The sequence below is a fragment of the Zingiber officinale genome, chromosome 4A, assembly GCF_018446385.1.
Source record: "Zingiber officinale cultivar Zhangliang chromosome 4A, Zo_v1.1, whole genome shotgun sequence".
Taxonomy (NCBI): domain Eukaryota; kingdom Viridiplantae; phylum Streptophyta; class Magnoliopsida; order Zingiberales; family Zingiberaceae; genus Zingiber; species Zingiber officinale.
In genome coordinates this window covers 107,479,374-107,493,431 of record NC_055992.1, presented here as the reverse complement: position 1 = coordinate 107,493,431, position 14,058 = coordinate 107,479,374, and the positions used below count along the sequence as shown (strand labels likewise).

At 40.8% G+C, this 14,058-nt stretch overlaps 2 protein-coding genes and 1 pseudogene across 2 annotated transcripts; 1 reads left to right on the top strand and 2 right to left on the bottom strand.

Annotated features, from left to right (window-relative positions):
* The first annotated feature begins 337 nt into the window (after positions 1-337).
* LOC121972595 lies at positions 338-3,495 on the top strand (annotated as a pseudogene).
* A 721-nt stretch (positions 3,496-4,216) lies between these two features.
* Positions 4,217-4,869, bottom strand: LOC121973526 (dolichol-phosphate mannose synthase subunit 2-like). The gene is made up of 2 exons (XM_042524939.1): positions 4,676-4,869; positions 4,217-4,587 (listed from the first exon to the last, which is right to left on the bottom strand). The coding sequence occupies exons 1-2, from the start codon at positions 4,763-4,765 to the stop codon at positions 4,429-4,431; spliced, it is 249 nt and encodes an 82-aa protein (XP_042380873.1). The 5' UTR covers positions 4,766-4,869; the 3' UTR covers positions 4,217-4,428.
* A 6,597-nt stretch (positions 4,870-11,466) lies between these two features.
* Positions 11,467-12,569, bottom strand: LOC121973525. The gene is made up of 2 exons (XM_042524937.1): positions 12,015-12,569; positions 11,467-11,635 (listed from the first exon to the last, which is right to left on the bottom strand). Exons 1-2 carry the CDS (start codon positions 12,487-12,489, stop codon positions 11,598-11,600), a joined length of 513 nt encoding a protein of 170 aa, XP_042380871.1. The 5' UTR covers positions 12,490-12,569; the 3' UTR covers positions 11,467-11,597.
* Positions 12,570-14,058: the final 1,489 nt, after the last annotated feature.

Genomic DNA, 14,058 nt, shown 5'->3' with positions numbered 1-14,058 from the left:
GAACTCTTGAATGATATAAAGCTTATTTGATTGCCAAAAGCTTCACATAATGAGAGAGGGTTGATTACAATAAAACCTTGCGCTAGTAGTAAAACTTGTCACTCTTCGATGTAGGGTTGGGGTTTTCATCAAATGGATATTTAAAATGCATTTTTTATGGAGATCTTATAGAACTTTTATATATATATATATATATATATATATATATATATATATATATATATATATATATATATATATATATTGCTAATTTTCTCTAAATTTTTTTTCATTTGACAGGTCCCCTCCGCCTAATATGTGGCTCAACCGAAGCAAACAACGCTGCAAACATTGATTTCACGCCAATCTCAATCTTCTCCTTTCTTCCCTCTCCTCCACCACCACCGCTGCCGCAGGATTCTATAACGACACGATAGGCCGACCTCCGAACCAAGTCTACGGCCTGGCGTTGTGCCAAGGTGACCTCTCTCTCGGTGCCTGCCAGGGATGCCTCAATGCCTCCGTCACACAAATCACCGACAGATGCCCCACCGGAATGAACTCCACCGTATGGTACGACCACTGCATGCTCCGCTACTCCAACGAAAACTTTTTCTCCACCGTCGACATTATTCCCTACGTCGTCTATGTAAAAAACCTCGCGATACACAACGCATCGGACCCACGGATCCTATCTTCCAGTTGGGAAATCTGATGAACACTCTCGCGAAGGCAGCACGTAGCTCACCTAAGATGTTTGCGATGGACAATGTGAGCCTACCGAATTCCACGAATATTTATGGGCTGGAACAGTGCACAAGGGACCTGTCCGCCGATGACTGCTACAACTGTCTTCTCGACGCAGTGGGGAGCATACCAACCGTGTCCAACGGGAGTCAGGGGTGCAGGGTGTTAGGGCAGAGCTGCAGTAGTCGATATGAAATGTATCCTTTCTACAACATTTCTGCTATAGAGGTCGTCTCTCCCCCGCTGTCACTGAGTCCAGCTTCCTCTCCCACTGGCAATGAATTGAAAGGCAAGTGCTGCTTAAACTTGTTTTATATTTAGCATGACTCTGATTAATTTAATTTATTTCCTTGCAATAACTAAAATTTTGTTAATTAAAATTTAATATTATTTACCATATAATACAATATATCTATAAATAATATAGTCTATATCTTTCCTCTTTGCTATCTATACCTCTATTACATCTAATTACTTTTAGATGGTATTAAAGTCATAATCTTTTTTCCCCCTTCTACAATCTATTTCTTGAGACGTTGTACCTCGTCTCAGCCACTGATCGCCTAAACATCAAAAATATTGTTTGAAGTTTCATCTCCAATTTTAATTAGGAAAATATGACCAAGAACATAAATTTCTTCTTTATCAATAAATGTGTAAAAATCCAAGAATTATCCTCTCATGTAATAGTTAATTTCGATTCCCTAATTTACTCTCCTAGTGGTGTGGGAGAGTCATGGATAAGTCGTCTTGGTTGACAGTTTTACCCTTTTATAGAACTCTTATCAATAAATGCAGTATCCTTCTCACCTATTAATCTTAATACTTTCAAAAAAAATACAGTTTCTCGTATTAAGCTTTTGTTTGACATATAGTAAAATTAGAATCACTTTTTCATGTTTGCTTAGGAAAAATCAACAGCACTAGGAGAAGAATTCTGCTAAGCGCCATCTCTTCTGCTGCAGCAATATTATTCGTTTGTGCCATTTTTATTTACCGTCGAAGAACAAAAGCAACCGCACGAAGACGGAAACTACTTACAGCAACATTCAGTATGACTATTGAACTATTATTATTTGAACATATATACCTTCTTATTTTTTACTACGAAAAATATCTTTTAAACAGATCATAAGGATCAACGTGAAATAAAAGGGGCAGAATCTCTATTGTTTGATCTGGAGGCTATTAGGATAGCTACGGACAACTTTTCTGATAGAAACAAGCTAGGAGGAGGAGGATTTGGGCCTGTTTATAAGGTCAATCCTAAGAATTGACGAATGTTGTATATAACTGTGGATGATTCTAATAATTCTGGCGACACTTGAAAGCAGGGAACACTGGAGAACGGAGAGGAGGTAGCAGTAAAAAGACTTTCAAGAAGCTCGGAACAAGGACTAGATGAGTTGAAAAATGAAGTGTTTCTGGTAGCCAAACTTCGACACAGAAACCTTGTGAGGCTGTTGGGCTGCTGCTTGGAATCAGAGGAGAAACTACTCGTTTATAATTACCTTGCTAATACAAGTCTTGACAAGTTTTTGTTTGGTATAGTTTCGGTCTCCATTTTTGCATGATAACATCCTCAATTGATGATCATATAGTAGTTTGCTAATCTAATACATATATGTTCTAAGATTGGTTGTGTATAAGATTACATGAATAATTTAGTCCTCTATTGCACACACCATGATCGTCAAAATTAGTAACCAAATATTACATATGGTTGGTGCAGATAAATCAAAAATAAAGCAGTTGGATTCGGCAATAAGGTTTAAGATCATTGAGGGCATCAGTCGAGGGCTTCTTTATCTTCATGAAGATTCGCCATTGAAGATCATTCATCGGGACTTAAAAGTCAGTAACATCTTGTTAGATGCAAATATGGATCCCAAAATTTCAGATTTCGGTCTTGCAAAGCTTTTTGGTGTAGATGAAACCCAAGGAAACACTCAAAGAATTGCTGGAACATTGTAAGCAGACACTCTATTTATCATTGTCGATCAAATTTAACACTCGAATGAATAGAAAATTTTAAAGATTAGAGAAAGTCTCATTGTGTTTTTCTTGTTAATGATAGTGGCTATATGGCACCAGAATATGCCTTTCATGGGCTCTTCTCAGTTAAATCAGATGTATATAGTTATGGTGTGCTAATCTTGGAGATCTTAACTGGTCAGAAGAATAGTGGTTATCGAGGATCTGGATATCCAGTTGAACTTGTTACTCATGTAAGTACTAATCCTCCCTTCAATTGAGTCAGAGAATTTGATACGCATTTTATTCAAATGAGGTAATGTTATTAACTAGACATGCTATCATCTCACTTTAGGTGGTCTGGCACCATTGGACCCAAGGAAGTGCCCTGCAAATGATTGATCAAGGTCTAGTTGAACAATGTCAAGCTCCGCAAATATTAAGGTGCATACATATAGGTTTACTATGCGTGCAAGAAGATCCAATCCAAAGACCCACCATGGCCAATGTTGTGCTTATGCTCAACAGCCACTTTGTCGGCCTTCCCACCCCTTCAGCACCAGCGTTTCTTAGTAACCGTAATACCACAAGTGAATCAAATGGCATTCTAAAGCGAGGGAACTCCAGCGCAAGCAAGGGAAATCTAATGAAAATTTCTGAAAATAATGTTTCAATCTCTACGTTGAAACCAAGATAGTAGGAAAGTTCACTTCATATATATATATATATATATATATATATATATATATATATATAGTTCTGATAGCCTGCACAACCATAGACACCTGCTGAGGTGGCCACCACTTATCAAAATGTGTGGGTGATGATGATATATATATATAGCTGAGTCTTGATTGAACAGCCAATATCATGTTTCAAATTTATGCAAATTTATGTAAAGTTTAACTGAATGTTAAGCTTCAGGTTTATTCTAATCTGTATTTGATCTAGTTTATGGAATGATTTGTAGTTAAAAGACCAAAAAGAAACTATTGTGCTTCCTTCAACTAATTGAGGATCAAGGGGAAAAAACAAATGTCAGCATCCAAATGCCTATATAGCATCAGAATCCATCACAAGGAGACATCAGGTAGCTAAGGAGTTGACCAAAGATATTCTTGATGTTAAGGAATCAACCGATACAAAGGATTAGCCCTATTTTATAGATCAACTCCACCTCAAAGGCAGGATATTTGCATTCTAATTTAGACAGCATCATCTCTGCAAGAGGAAAAGCCACTTTGAAAGGCTATCAGTGAAATGATCAGCTGCCTTTGATTGAGTAATGCTCTTGATTAATCATGATAAAGAATACTAGTTTTGCAGTTTTGACAAGAGATTATCTGATCTGTCCTTTTTTAAATTTCTGATAACTGGATCGTGTTGAATGATCAAGAGCACCCCATAAGCTTAGCATTAGGCGACAACAAAATCTCCACAGTGCAGATAGGTATGCTTGTTTTTTGTGATTGGGTTGTAGAAGAAATCAAGGAACTGTTCTTGTTGTTTTGGCAGATAGGTATACAATACAAAATTTATTTAAAATAGACAATAAATATACACTCCTAAGTCACAAATCTATGGTTAGGCCAGTAGAAAAAAGAAGAGCATATATTTCAATGTAGCAGAAACAAAATAAAAAGGAAATAATTAAACGTCAAAACAGATTACGGCAAGAGAAAAGATCGCCCTGAATAGCAGCTCGAACCTGGCCTCTTTGGCATTCCTTCAAGCAGATTTCTTCTTGTTGTTGGACTTGATCATCACGAACCCAACGAACACGCACAAGAAACTGAGCAGCGCAACACCAGCAAATACAGGCAACAAGATGGCGTACTCCTGCGGGAGGAAATACTCGTGCACGAAATGATCCTTCTCAACGAACGGCTGCGGAAAAAACTCACGCCTTGTTTCTTCTAGGGTTCACAGGGAAGACCAATACGCCAATTAATGAACAGAAGAGAAATTAGCTAACCAGAATGATGACCCAGAAGGTGTAGTAGACGAAGATAGAGATGCTAATCGCCGTCAGCAAGAAACCGACCGCCTTGTCGGCCAATTCCATCGCTGCTCCTTCGGTTCGAAAAGATGGATTTTGAAAGCCAAAATCTGGGCAATCTCGGAACTCGAAAGGGTTCTTCGATCGAGATGCGAAACCCTTCAATTTGCTTCTAAAATAGGGGAAATCATGGACTTTGGACCATTCAATATACCATTTTGGGCTGGGCCATGCAAATCAACAAAAACATTCTTCAACTAAATATGTGGTAAATCATTGTCCACTTACCACATGCTACTTCAACTGTGAATATGGTTTTGTGAAAGAGAGGATAATACTTAAGAAAGTCTGAAACATATGTTGGGATTTGGTAGTAGTGTAATTTAAGTAGGGATAGATAACAGTATAATATTATTTTGATGAAGCTGACGTTAAAGTTAGATTCTATCTTTTTTAGACGAATTTATCTTGCACACAATGCTCATAAAATATGATAATCATCTCCCAAGATACAATGACTTTATTTTGCGATAATAGCACTGCAAATTACAAGACCTCCAAACCAAAGAAACTTCTCGAACTTTCCAAATGCAAGTATAGAATGTAATGTTTGCTTTGAATTGGAATGAATTGAGTGAGTAAAATGAAAACGAGATGGATCTTATTTATACTAAATGCAAGGATATAAAAATCTCTTGGTTGAATTAGATCTCAACTATTCAACTTGAATTGGAAGGTTTAGATTGCATCCCTTCCAAAGAGATGTAATGTCTTTTCATTTAGATGTCAATCAATGATTGAGATTGACCCATTCAAAAGGGCAATTATGCCTTCTCAAATTAATTATTTAGATTTGTCAATCTTGATCCAACGATCTAGATTTTTAATTTCTCATTCGTACTATATTTCCAACAATCCTCCATATGAATAAAAATTAATACATGCATATTATAACCTAAGGAGAGTTCAATCGAAAGATTATTGCATCAGGAGAGGTAGTTTGCAACTTTGAACCTTCCGTAGTAGAGTATCATCGGATTTACTAGGCTCCTTAGTAAACGTGATGTCTTGCACTACTCAGTCGTTCGTGTAAACCAAGACAATGGTATCATACAATAGCATTTCTCACTTCTTTATGGTTCTCACTTTTTTATCCATTTTGACCATAGACAACATCTTAAATTCATAAGTGTTTTATTGAAGCAACTCATCTTTATACTTATATAGGTGACCTCCTATGAAGAGTATCCTACCATACTATATTTTTTCAAGTATAGAAATCATTAAAAGTTTATAACCTAACATCACTACATATCGTAGGTAGCACTTTTCCATCCTAGGAATGAGACGGAAACTAGTCCAAATGCTCACGTGAACTTTTATAATTTAGTTGTCCCATTGAACCAAGATCTTGGGATCTTCAATCAACAAGGTTGGGTAATCACTATGAATATTCTTGTTTATAAATTTTTAATCTCATTCATCTTGATGTGCAGTATATTTGATTTCTATTCAAACCTTTTGTAATTGGATCTGCTAAGTTATCTTTCGATTTGGCATAATTGACAGAGATAACTCCGTTAGAGATCAACTGCCTAATGGTATTGTGTCATCGACAAATATGTCGTGATTTACCATTATACAAGCTATTTTGTACCCTTCCAATTACCGATTGATTATCGCAATATATCAATTGTCGATTGATTATCACAATATATCATCATGGTAGGCACTGAATTTTTCGAACATGGGATATCTTCTAAGAGGTTGCAGAGTCATTCAGCTTCTTCTGCGGCTTTATCTAAAGCTATAAACTCAAATTTCATAGTTGATCGAGCTATGTAAGTTTGTTTCCTGGATTTCCATGACACTGCTCCACCAACAACGGTAAATACATATCCACTGGTGACTTACCATTATACTGTTGGAACCTCAAGGTTATTTTGATGTGATCAAATAAGTTAAGTTAGGTCATGTTTGGTTTAACCCTTGTGTCTAAGTGTGCAGGAGTTTAGGAGCACGTGAAGTCGAGCGAAAGACGCGGCTAGCGAGAAGGACGGCACGGGGAGAGAGCCGAAGGGCTCGGTGCATCCGAGGGACGAGGTGTCGCGGAAGAGTACACCAATGGACGAGAAAAACGTACGCAACATTCGAGGGACGAGAAACCGGGGAGGAAGGCTGCTCTAGGAGAAGGCCGAAACTTGGGTTCGGCCTTCGGGTGAGCCCTTTTCCGGATGGTCGAGATCACCCAAGCAAACGGAGTCGGAGCGGAAGACCCGGATCGAGGCGAGCTGAACCGGAGCAGAGGGCCCGGACTAAAAAAAGTCAACATTATTGACTTTCTTGGTCCGAGCGCCCAGACCAGTCCGGGGCGCTTGAAACCCTTCCGAGTGCCCGGACCTGGATTTTATCTAGATCGCTATCAAACGCGATCTATGCGAAAAGGAATAAAGTTTTATCCCCTCCCAGGCACCTGGAACCCTTTCAGGTGCCCCGACCAAGGCTATAAATATAGTCTTGGTCCAAGAAGCTAAACAACAACTTGTAATCCATTTCTGTTTATTCTACTTTTCTTTGTGTGCTGTTAACGCTGTAAGAGGCTACACCACCCGAAGGAGATCTTCAGATAGTGCGCTTCATTTTCCTTGGATTAGCAATCTTCTGATTGCAAACCAAGTAACTCCTTTATGCATATTTCCTGTTTAATTAGTCTATTTATTTTTAATTACAAGTATTCTTAATTTAGTTATAAGTCGAGAAAGGGTTGATTTATTTTTTCAGGGTAATTCACCCCTCCCCTTTTGCGGGCCACCAATGGGACGAACAAGTGGTATCAGAGCGAGTACACTTCAGAAGGACTAACCACCGACCGAAGCAAAACCAACCAATGGTAGGACCAAGCATCATTCCACCAAAATTTGAGGGAGACTTCGCACATTGGAAACGTTGTATGGAGGTATTTCTGAAAACATACTTTGAAATTTGTTTAATAATAAAATATGATTTTGTAGCTCCTACGAATCAAAATGGAGAGAAAAAAGAAGAAAGTCTTTAGACGAAGAAAGAACAAAACGATTCTGTAGCAAATAACCGGGCGGAACATCACTTGCTGAGCGTGTTGCTGCCTCAAGAATTCAACCGCATCGGAAGCTACTCGTCGGCCAAAGAACTCTGGGAAAAATTCCTGGAACTCCACGAAGGCACATTCGAAGCCAAACTTGCAAGGAGAGATATACTTCGGAACAAACTGATAAATATCCATCTGGAAAAAGGTGAGAAGGTAGCCGATCTACACGCAAAGATAAAAGAACTAATCACCGGACTCGAAAACCTCGGAGAAACAGTAACCAACTGGGGCACGATACGCTACGCACTCAATGCTTTTCCCAGGACTCCATAATGGACCTCAATAATCGACGCTTACTACATCTCAAAGGACCTGGAGGTAAGTACCCTAGAGGAACTCTTTTCTACTCTTGAATTACATGAAACCAGACGTGTAGGGAATTCAAAAGACTCAAGCCAGATTATGGTGTTAAATGCAACCAAGAAGGATGAACCCGAGTCAGACTCAGAAGAACATTAAGAATCTTATATGGTAAGGAATTTCAAAAAATTCTTTAGATCTAATAAATTTAAAGAAATGCATAATAAGAAAAATCCAAGAAATAGAAGAAGGGTTTGTTGCTATCAGTGTCAAAAGGAAAGACACTTAAAAGAGAATTGCCCATACCTCAAGAAGGATAAAGTCAAGATACCCAAGAAGCACAAGAATCTGAAAGCTACTTGGCCCGGCAACTTGCTCCATGCTGTATCCTACAACATGTATCTCTAGACGACGCTCATGAGATTTTCGTGCCCTGGCGGAATCTCCGTCTATGGGCCCCTCGGAGATCATGTCAATCTCTTGGACAGTCGTGTTGCCTCGATTTTCTTCCTCCTTGGCCTCTCCTAACTCCTGGTTTCAACCAGGCTTCTGACTGCCCTGCCCGGCGTTACCAGGACGGGGTTTACCTGTCGGACTTGCGGTAGCCTATTGGCCATCCACTAACCGTTGAAGCTTGGGCGTAAGTTCAGGTGGGGGAAGGCCCAGCTCGGTCCCGTGCCGGGAGTCACGAGTGAACTGGAAGGAATCACTCGTAGTATGAGTGTGAGACTGGTGATAAGTACAGTAACGAGGGCCCCAGGGACCAAGCCGTGGGGCCTGGACAGCAACTATGAGTTGGGTCAGCCGGGGATCCTGACCGAGTGGAAAGTTTGGTCTAACATCCTGGGCGCGCGAAAGAGGTTGGGTTGGTGGTTGAGGTGGCCTCTTCTCTGGTTTGTTGGTGGAAGCAGGCGCCTTGTCTGCTTTCCGCCGAGCCGCTTAAGCTTCTTCCACGTTAATGTAACTACGGTCTTCCCCAGCATTTCATTGAAGTTCTTTATAGGATCTCGAATGAGGTCTCGAAAGAACTCCCCCTCTACCTGCCCCGTGGGAGAAGGCGCTCATTAATATCTCGGAGGTAACGGACAGAACATCCTGAGCTATCTGATTGAAGCGCCTGATATAACTCCTCAAGGGCTCGGTGGGCCCTTTCTTGAGGGTGAAGAGACAGTGATCCGTCTTTTGGTACTTCTTGTTGCTGGCGAAATGGCGCAGGAAGACAGTCTTGAAATTATAGAAACAAGTAATGGACCCGTTCGACAATCCATCAAACCATTTATGTGCTGAGCCAGATAGAGTGTTCAGGAACACTCAGCACTTGATAGCATCGTTGTACTGATGCAACAGGGCAGCGTTCCTAAACTTACGGAGATGATCCTCCGGGTCCTTGCTACCTTCATATTCTCCGATAGCAAGAGGCTTGTACCCTTTGGGTAGCTTTTGCTCCAGTATCCTTGTAGAGAAGGGAACTTGCTCCTCAGGCTCCACTCTGAGGACTATAGTTTTACCCTTCTTTGAATCCCTGGGCAGGGAGCTTTTCGCCATAGAAGCATGTGACTGCTCTTTTTTGTTATAGTCGTTTGGACCCTTATGATAATAATAGAGGCCCAGCTCCTGATAGAAGGCTGGGGAAAACTCCTCGGGCTATTTTCTTTTGGATCCTCTGTCAAAAACATGAGTCGGATCTTTAGAAACTGTCGGCATCTTGTATGGTCGAGAAGCGGTGGTCTGTTTTTCGGAGGTTGCCCGCCTGCTTCCTTGAATAGTTCGTACTCTCTTACCGTCATGGTCACGTTGATTCTTCCGGTGTCCTCCATCTTTATGTTCCAAAACAAGTGAAGAAAGTTCCCACAGACGACGCCAAATTGATTCTGTCCGGAATCTGAGTCGGATGAAAGCCGGATGAAGTGTCGCAGGCGTCGACGGGGAGGAGACTGTGATGCTGCGGTCGTACGGGCTTCAGAGAACAGACCCCCACGTGGCCCTGAAGGACTGCTGGGCCTGAGCTGGCGATACTAGAACTCTGCACACACTCAGACAAGCACACGGAATGTTAGAGGTCAAGAACCAGGGAAAAAGTCTCTGGAGCAGGTCCTCCGACGCTCAAGTCAAGTACTTTTTCTCCAGAAAAACAGTGTATAAAAGAAGAAGAAAAGTAGGAGACAAGTGTGCGAGTGAGCGTGCCTGCACAAGGAGAGGACGCCCCTTTTTATATGACAGTGCATACCTTCTAGAGATTGACCCCTGCCAAAGGATGTCGGGTGTCAAGACTTTGTCGGGTGGTGGAAGACACGTGACCTTCTCATATATACTGGAGGAAGGTTCTATTTGCAGATGCCCCCAACCGTTGGAATATTCCCTGACATGCAGTAACTATTCTCTGACAGGTGGTTACGATTCCCTAACCTGTTGTCCCGTAGTGCCTTCTCTCCCGCCCGGGTGTGATCGAGGCAACTCGGGTTAGTCCGCTAAGTGCTAATGAACAGACTGGATGGATGGAGGGGTGCGATCAAAGTCACTTTCTTCCTGCTTTTATGATTCAGACTCGACCGAGAATGACAAGTCTGTTTACGCGGGCTAGCTTGGGGAAACCCGACCGGTGAAGATAGGTCAGGCTTCGCCTTGATCAGACGTCATGCCGCAGACCTGGTTTCCTGTCTGGTAGACCCTGTCCCGGCTTTATACGCCGGATGGCCTCAGGTGGTCTTACTCCGTATGTTAACTGTCACGTCCTCTTGACTTATGACTGTCACATCTCCTTGACTTCTGACTGTCACATCTCCTTGACTTCTGACTGTCACATCCCTTGACCTCCAACTACCATATCTCCTTGACTTACTGTCATGCCCCCTTGACCTCTGACTGTCACATCTCCTTAATTTCTGATTGTCACTCCCCCTTAACTTCTGACGACCGGACCCTACTATTATGCACCGTATCATCTTCTATTTTATTCACATATTTATGCTTCCATTCATATTCATTCGTCCCTAAATCTCCAGCTCTAGTTTGAAAACACAAGATCCAAGTCCTGGTTTATAGGCCTGAACAAATACATCCAACAAAATTATTACATTTAATTCTGCATTATTGCACACATCACTGCCAAGTCGCACTGTAACATGGCAAAGTGGCTTCATCGATCATTCATGGCATTTTTAAAAGAATGACAGCTGAAAGCAGCACAGAGGTGTTGATATCTTATTCCACTTGCCATATAAGCTGGCACAGCTCACCATCCACATCAAAACCTTTCCTAGTGTCCTTAGCTAAGTATTTCTGCATTAGATTAATTGATTGTTTGATGGCGCATTTTGGAAGAACACACAGCAATAAAACAGTATTTAAAAGCATTCAGTTCCACTTTCCATTTACAACATACAATAAGTTTCATTGGAAGGGGATAGATCAAGGGAAGGGAAAGGAAAGGGAGGAAAATTTCTATTGTATGCTCCTTAATTACTGTTGTCGTTATCTCTGCTGCCAAAAGCCTTTCCTGCCGAGGGGTCCTGCAGAGAGTGGGAACGTGAAGAGTCAGTTACGTGATTGGTCATGGAGATCAGGACCAAGTACATGGTATCAGTCAGTGTTACAAGACAAGACAAGAACAAGACAAGGGGAAATATAGAAGAAAACAAATAAAAACTGAAAAAATTAGATGAAGATGTTGAATGTGATAGGCAAAATCAATAATGAAGATGTAAGTTTTAAACTGAAAAGAGAAGAATTGATCCAATCGGATATGCATTTAATCAATTTGGAGATGAAATTAAAGCTGCGGCTAATGAATGTTTAAACGCACAGAACAGATAAAGCGTTCCCATTCGAAACTCCAAATCAGAATGGAAACGCCCACAAAAATCGCATTTTTAGAGTTAACCGACTCACCTAACGCGGCTGCCGCCGCATCTTCCGTTCCGGGGAGGCAGTCCGGCGGGTCTTCAAACGAAGACACAGGGAGCCGCTTGCGGGCGACGCCGATGTCGAAGAGGATGACGCCGGAGTCGGAATCGGCGACGAAGATCTCCTTGACGGGTAGCCACAGGAAGAGCTCCTCCTGCGACCACCCGACGACTCCCTGGAGCGCGCCGTAGCTGAGGTTGCCGCGTACCTCGCGGTCGAAGAAGGCGAGCCCGCCCTCGTACCGTGCATAGCAAGGGTGGTCGATCAGGACCTCGAGGAGACCGGAGGAGGGGTCGTGGGAGAAGGACTCGACGGTCTTGGGGAGGAGACCTCCGGGAAGGCCGTGGGCCTGAAGGAGGTCGCCGATCGAGGCGGCGGAGGAGAAGGAGAAAAGGAGAGGGACGAGGATGGAGAAGGCCAGAGAAGGCATGGTAGAGGAGAAAGGCAAGATGTTGGCCATGCAATTGAGGAGCCGACGAGGAACGGAGAAGCAGAGGAGGAGGAGGAGGAGGAGTTGGAAAGTAGCGGCGAGGGGTTTAAGAAGGGGTTTGGTTGGACAGGCATCTATTTAGAGGACGAGGTGAGCTGGGATTGGTTAATTAGGCACATTCTGGTGGAGCCCACCGTCGCAATGAGCTGGATCTGGTGGGCCATCTTGCTGCATGTACCTTACGTTTCATTTAAAAAAAACCAATTTTACTTGCTAGTCAGTTTTTATTATCTATTTCACATATTTAAATTATATCATTTTAAAATTCTACCTTTACTAGTTAATTAGTGCACTCCCTAAATTAAAAACAATAAAGAAAAATACAGCTATCATATGGGAGAGAGAGGGGGTATTCTCTCAGGATAGTAGGATTATTAAAATATAAGTCTTATCATATGAAATTCTATGATAGAAATTTGATCCATCTGAATATATCTTCTTTCATATTTTAACAATCTATACTAATAATTAGTAATAATTCATAATTTATTTTTTCTGTATTAACCTAAGAGTTAGTGGAGACGTTGGGGGCAAACAGATAATCATTTACCATATTGATACTTGAGAGAGATAAACCGGTCAAATTGATTATTTTAGATTCAACGATACCTGATCTGATTAATTATTTTTTTTATAGACAAATAAACTAGTCCTATCGGAGCGATGTGATGATTGAGATATGGAGTGTTGTCATATTAGGTCATGAGGTCGAAATTTAACTTGTCGAGGATGTCTTCTCCCATGCCTTGGACACTGTATCAATAACTAGTAGTCATCCATAATTTACTTTCTCCATGCTGTTCTAGGGATAAATTGATGAGGACCCTATGATCAACAAATCATCTTTTTTACCATATTAAGAGACAAAACAAATTGTACTCACAGGTTAAATTAGTTAGTATAAGATAGAGTTGCTACCTAGATAAAAATTTAAATCTTAATAAAGTTAAAAAAAATCCTTTATATACGGGCCAGCTATATGTTTCTAATTTACCTCTTCACATATATTTGTGGATTACTATCACTGAGAGATAAATAAATATTATAAATTACCTCTCTTCCTGTAATACGGAAACAACTACGAGAGACTAAAATATTTATCTTTTTACTATCATTGAGAGACAATTTAGACAAACAAGTATCCAATCCCATCTATCAACTATTTGACGGTCAACTGCAATTAAGAGACAAACTAATACTCATATTGAAGACCAAATTTATCGAAAAAAATAATAATAAATCACCTTTTATTGTTTTGTTTGGTAATTAAAAAAAGAGAGAGAATAGAATAGCACAGCAGCATGTTATTAATTTAATTAGTGCATGGTTATGAGGTCCAAGCAAGCAACATGTAATGGCCATTTTTATAGGTGTAATGTAGTTATCAAATGTCGTGCGTCCCAATGATTAATTAGACTTAGAGATCAATGATTGGGTCCTTTATTTATTTAATTAATCCCCTGCATGGATTATCTTTAATTGGTGTTTTGGTGGTGATGCTGTGTATTCTATCGCCCCTTTGTTTTTTTAATAAGCTAG

Coding starts and splice junctions, on each gene's coding strand:
- LOC121973526 (XM_042524939.1), bottom strand. CDS start 4,765: ATGGAATTGGCCGACAAGGCGGTCGGTTTCTTGCTGACGGCGATTAGC. Junction 4,588..4,675: donor CCTTCTGGGTCATCATTCTG/GTTAGCTAATTT, acceptor TTTTTTCCGCAG/CCGTTCGTTGAGAAGGATCA.
- LOC121973525 (XM_042524937.1), bottom strand. CDS start 12,489: ATGGCCAACATCTTGCCTTTCTCCTCTACCATGCCTTCTCTGGCCTTC. Junction 11,636..12,014: donor TGCGGCGGCAGCCGCGTTAG/GTGAGTCGGTTA, acceptor CACTCTCTGCAG/GACCCCTCGGCAGGAAAGGC.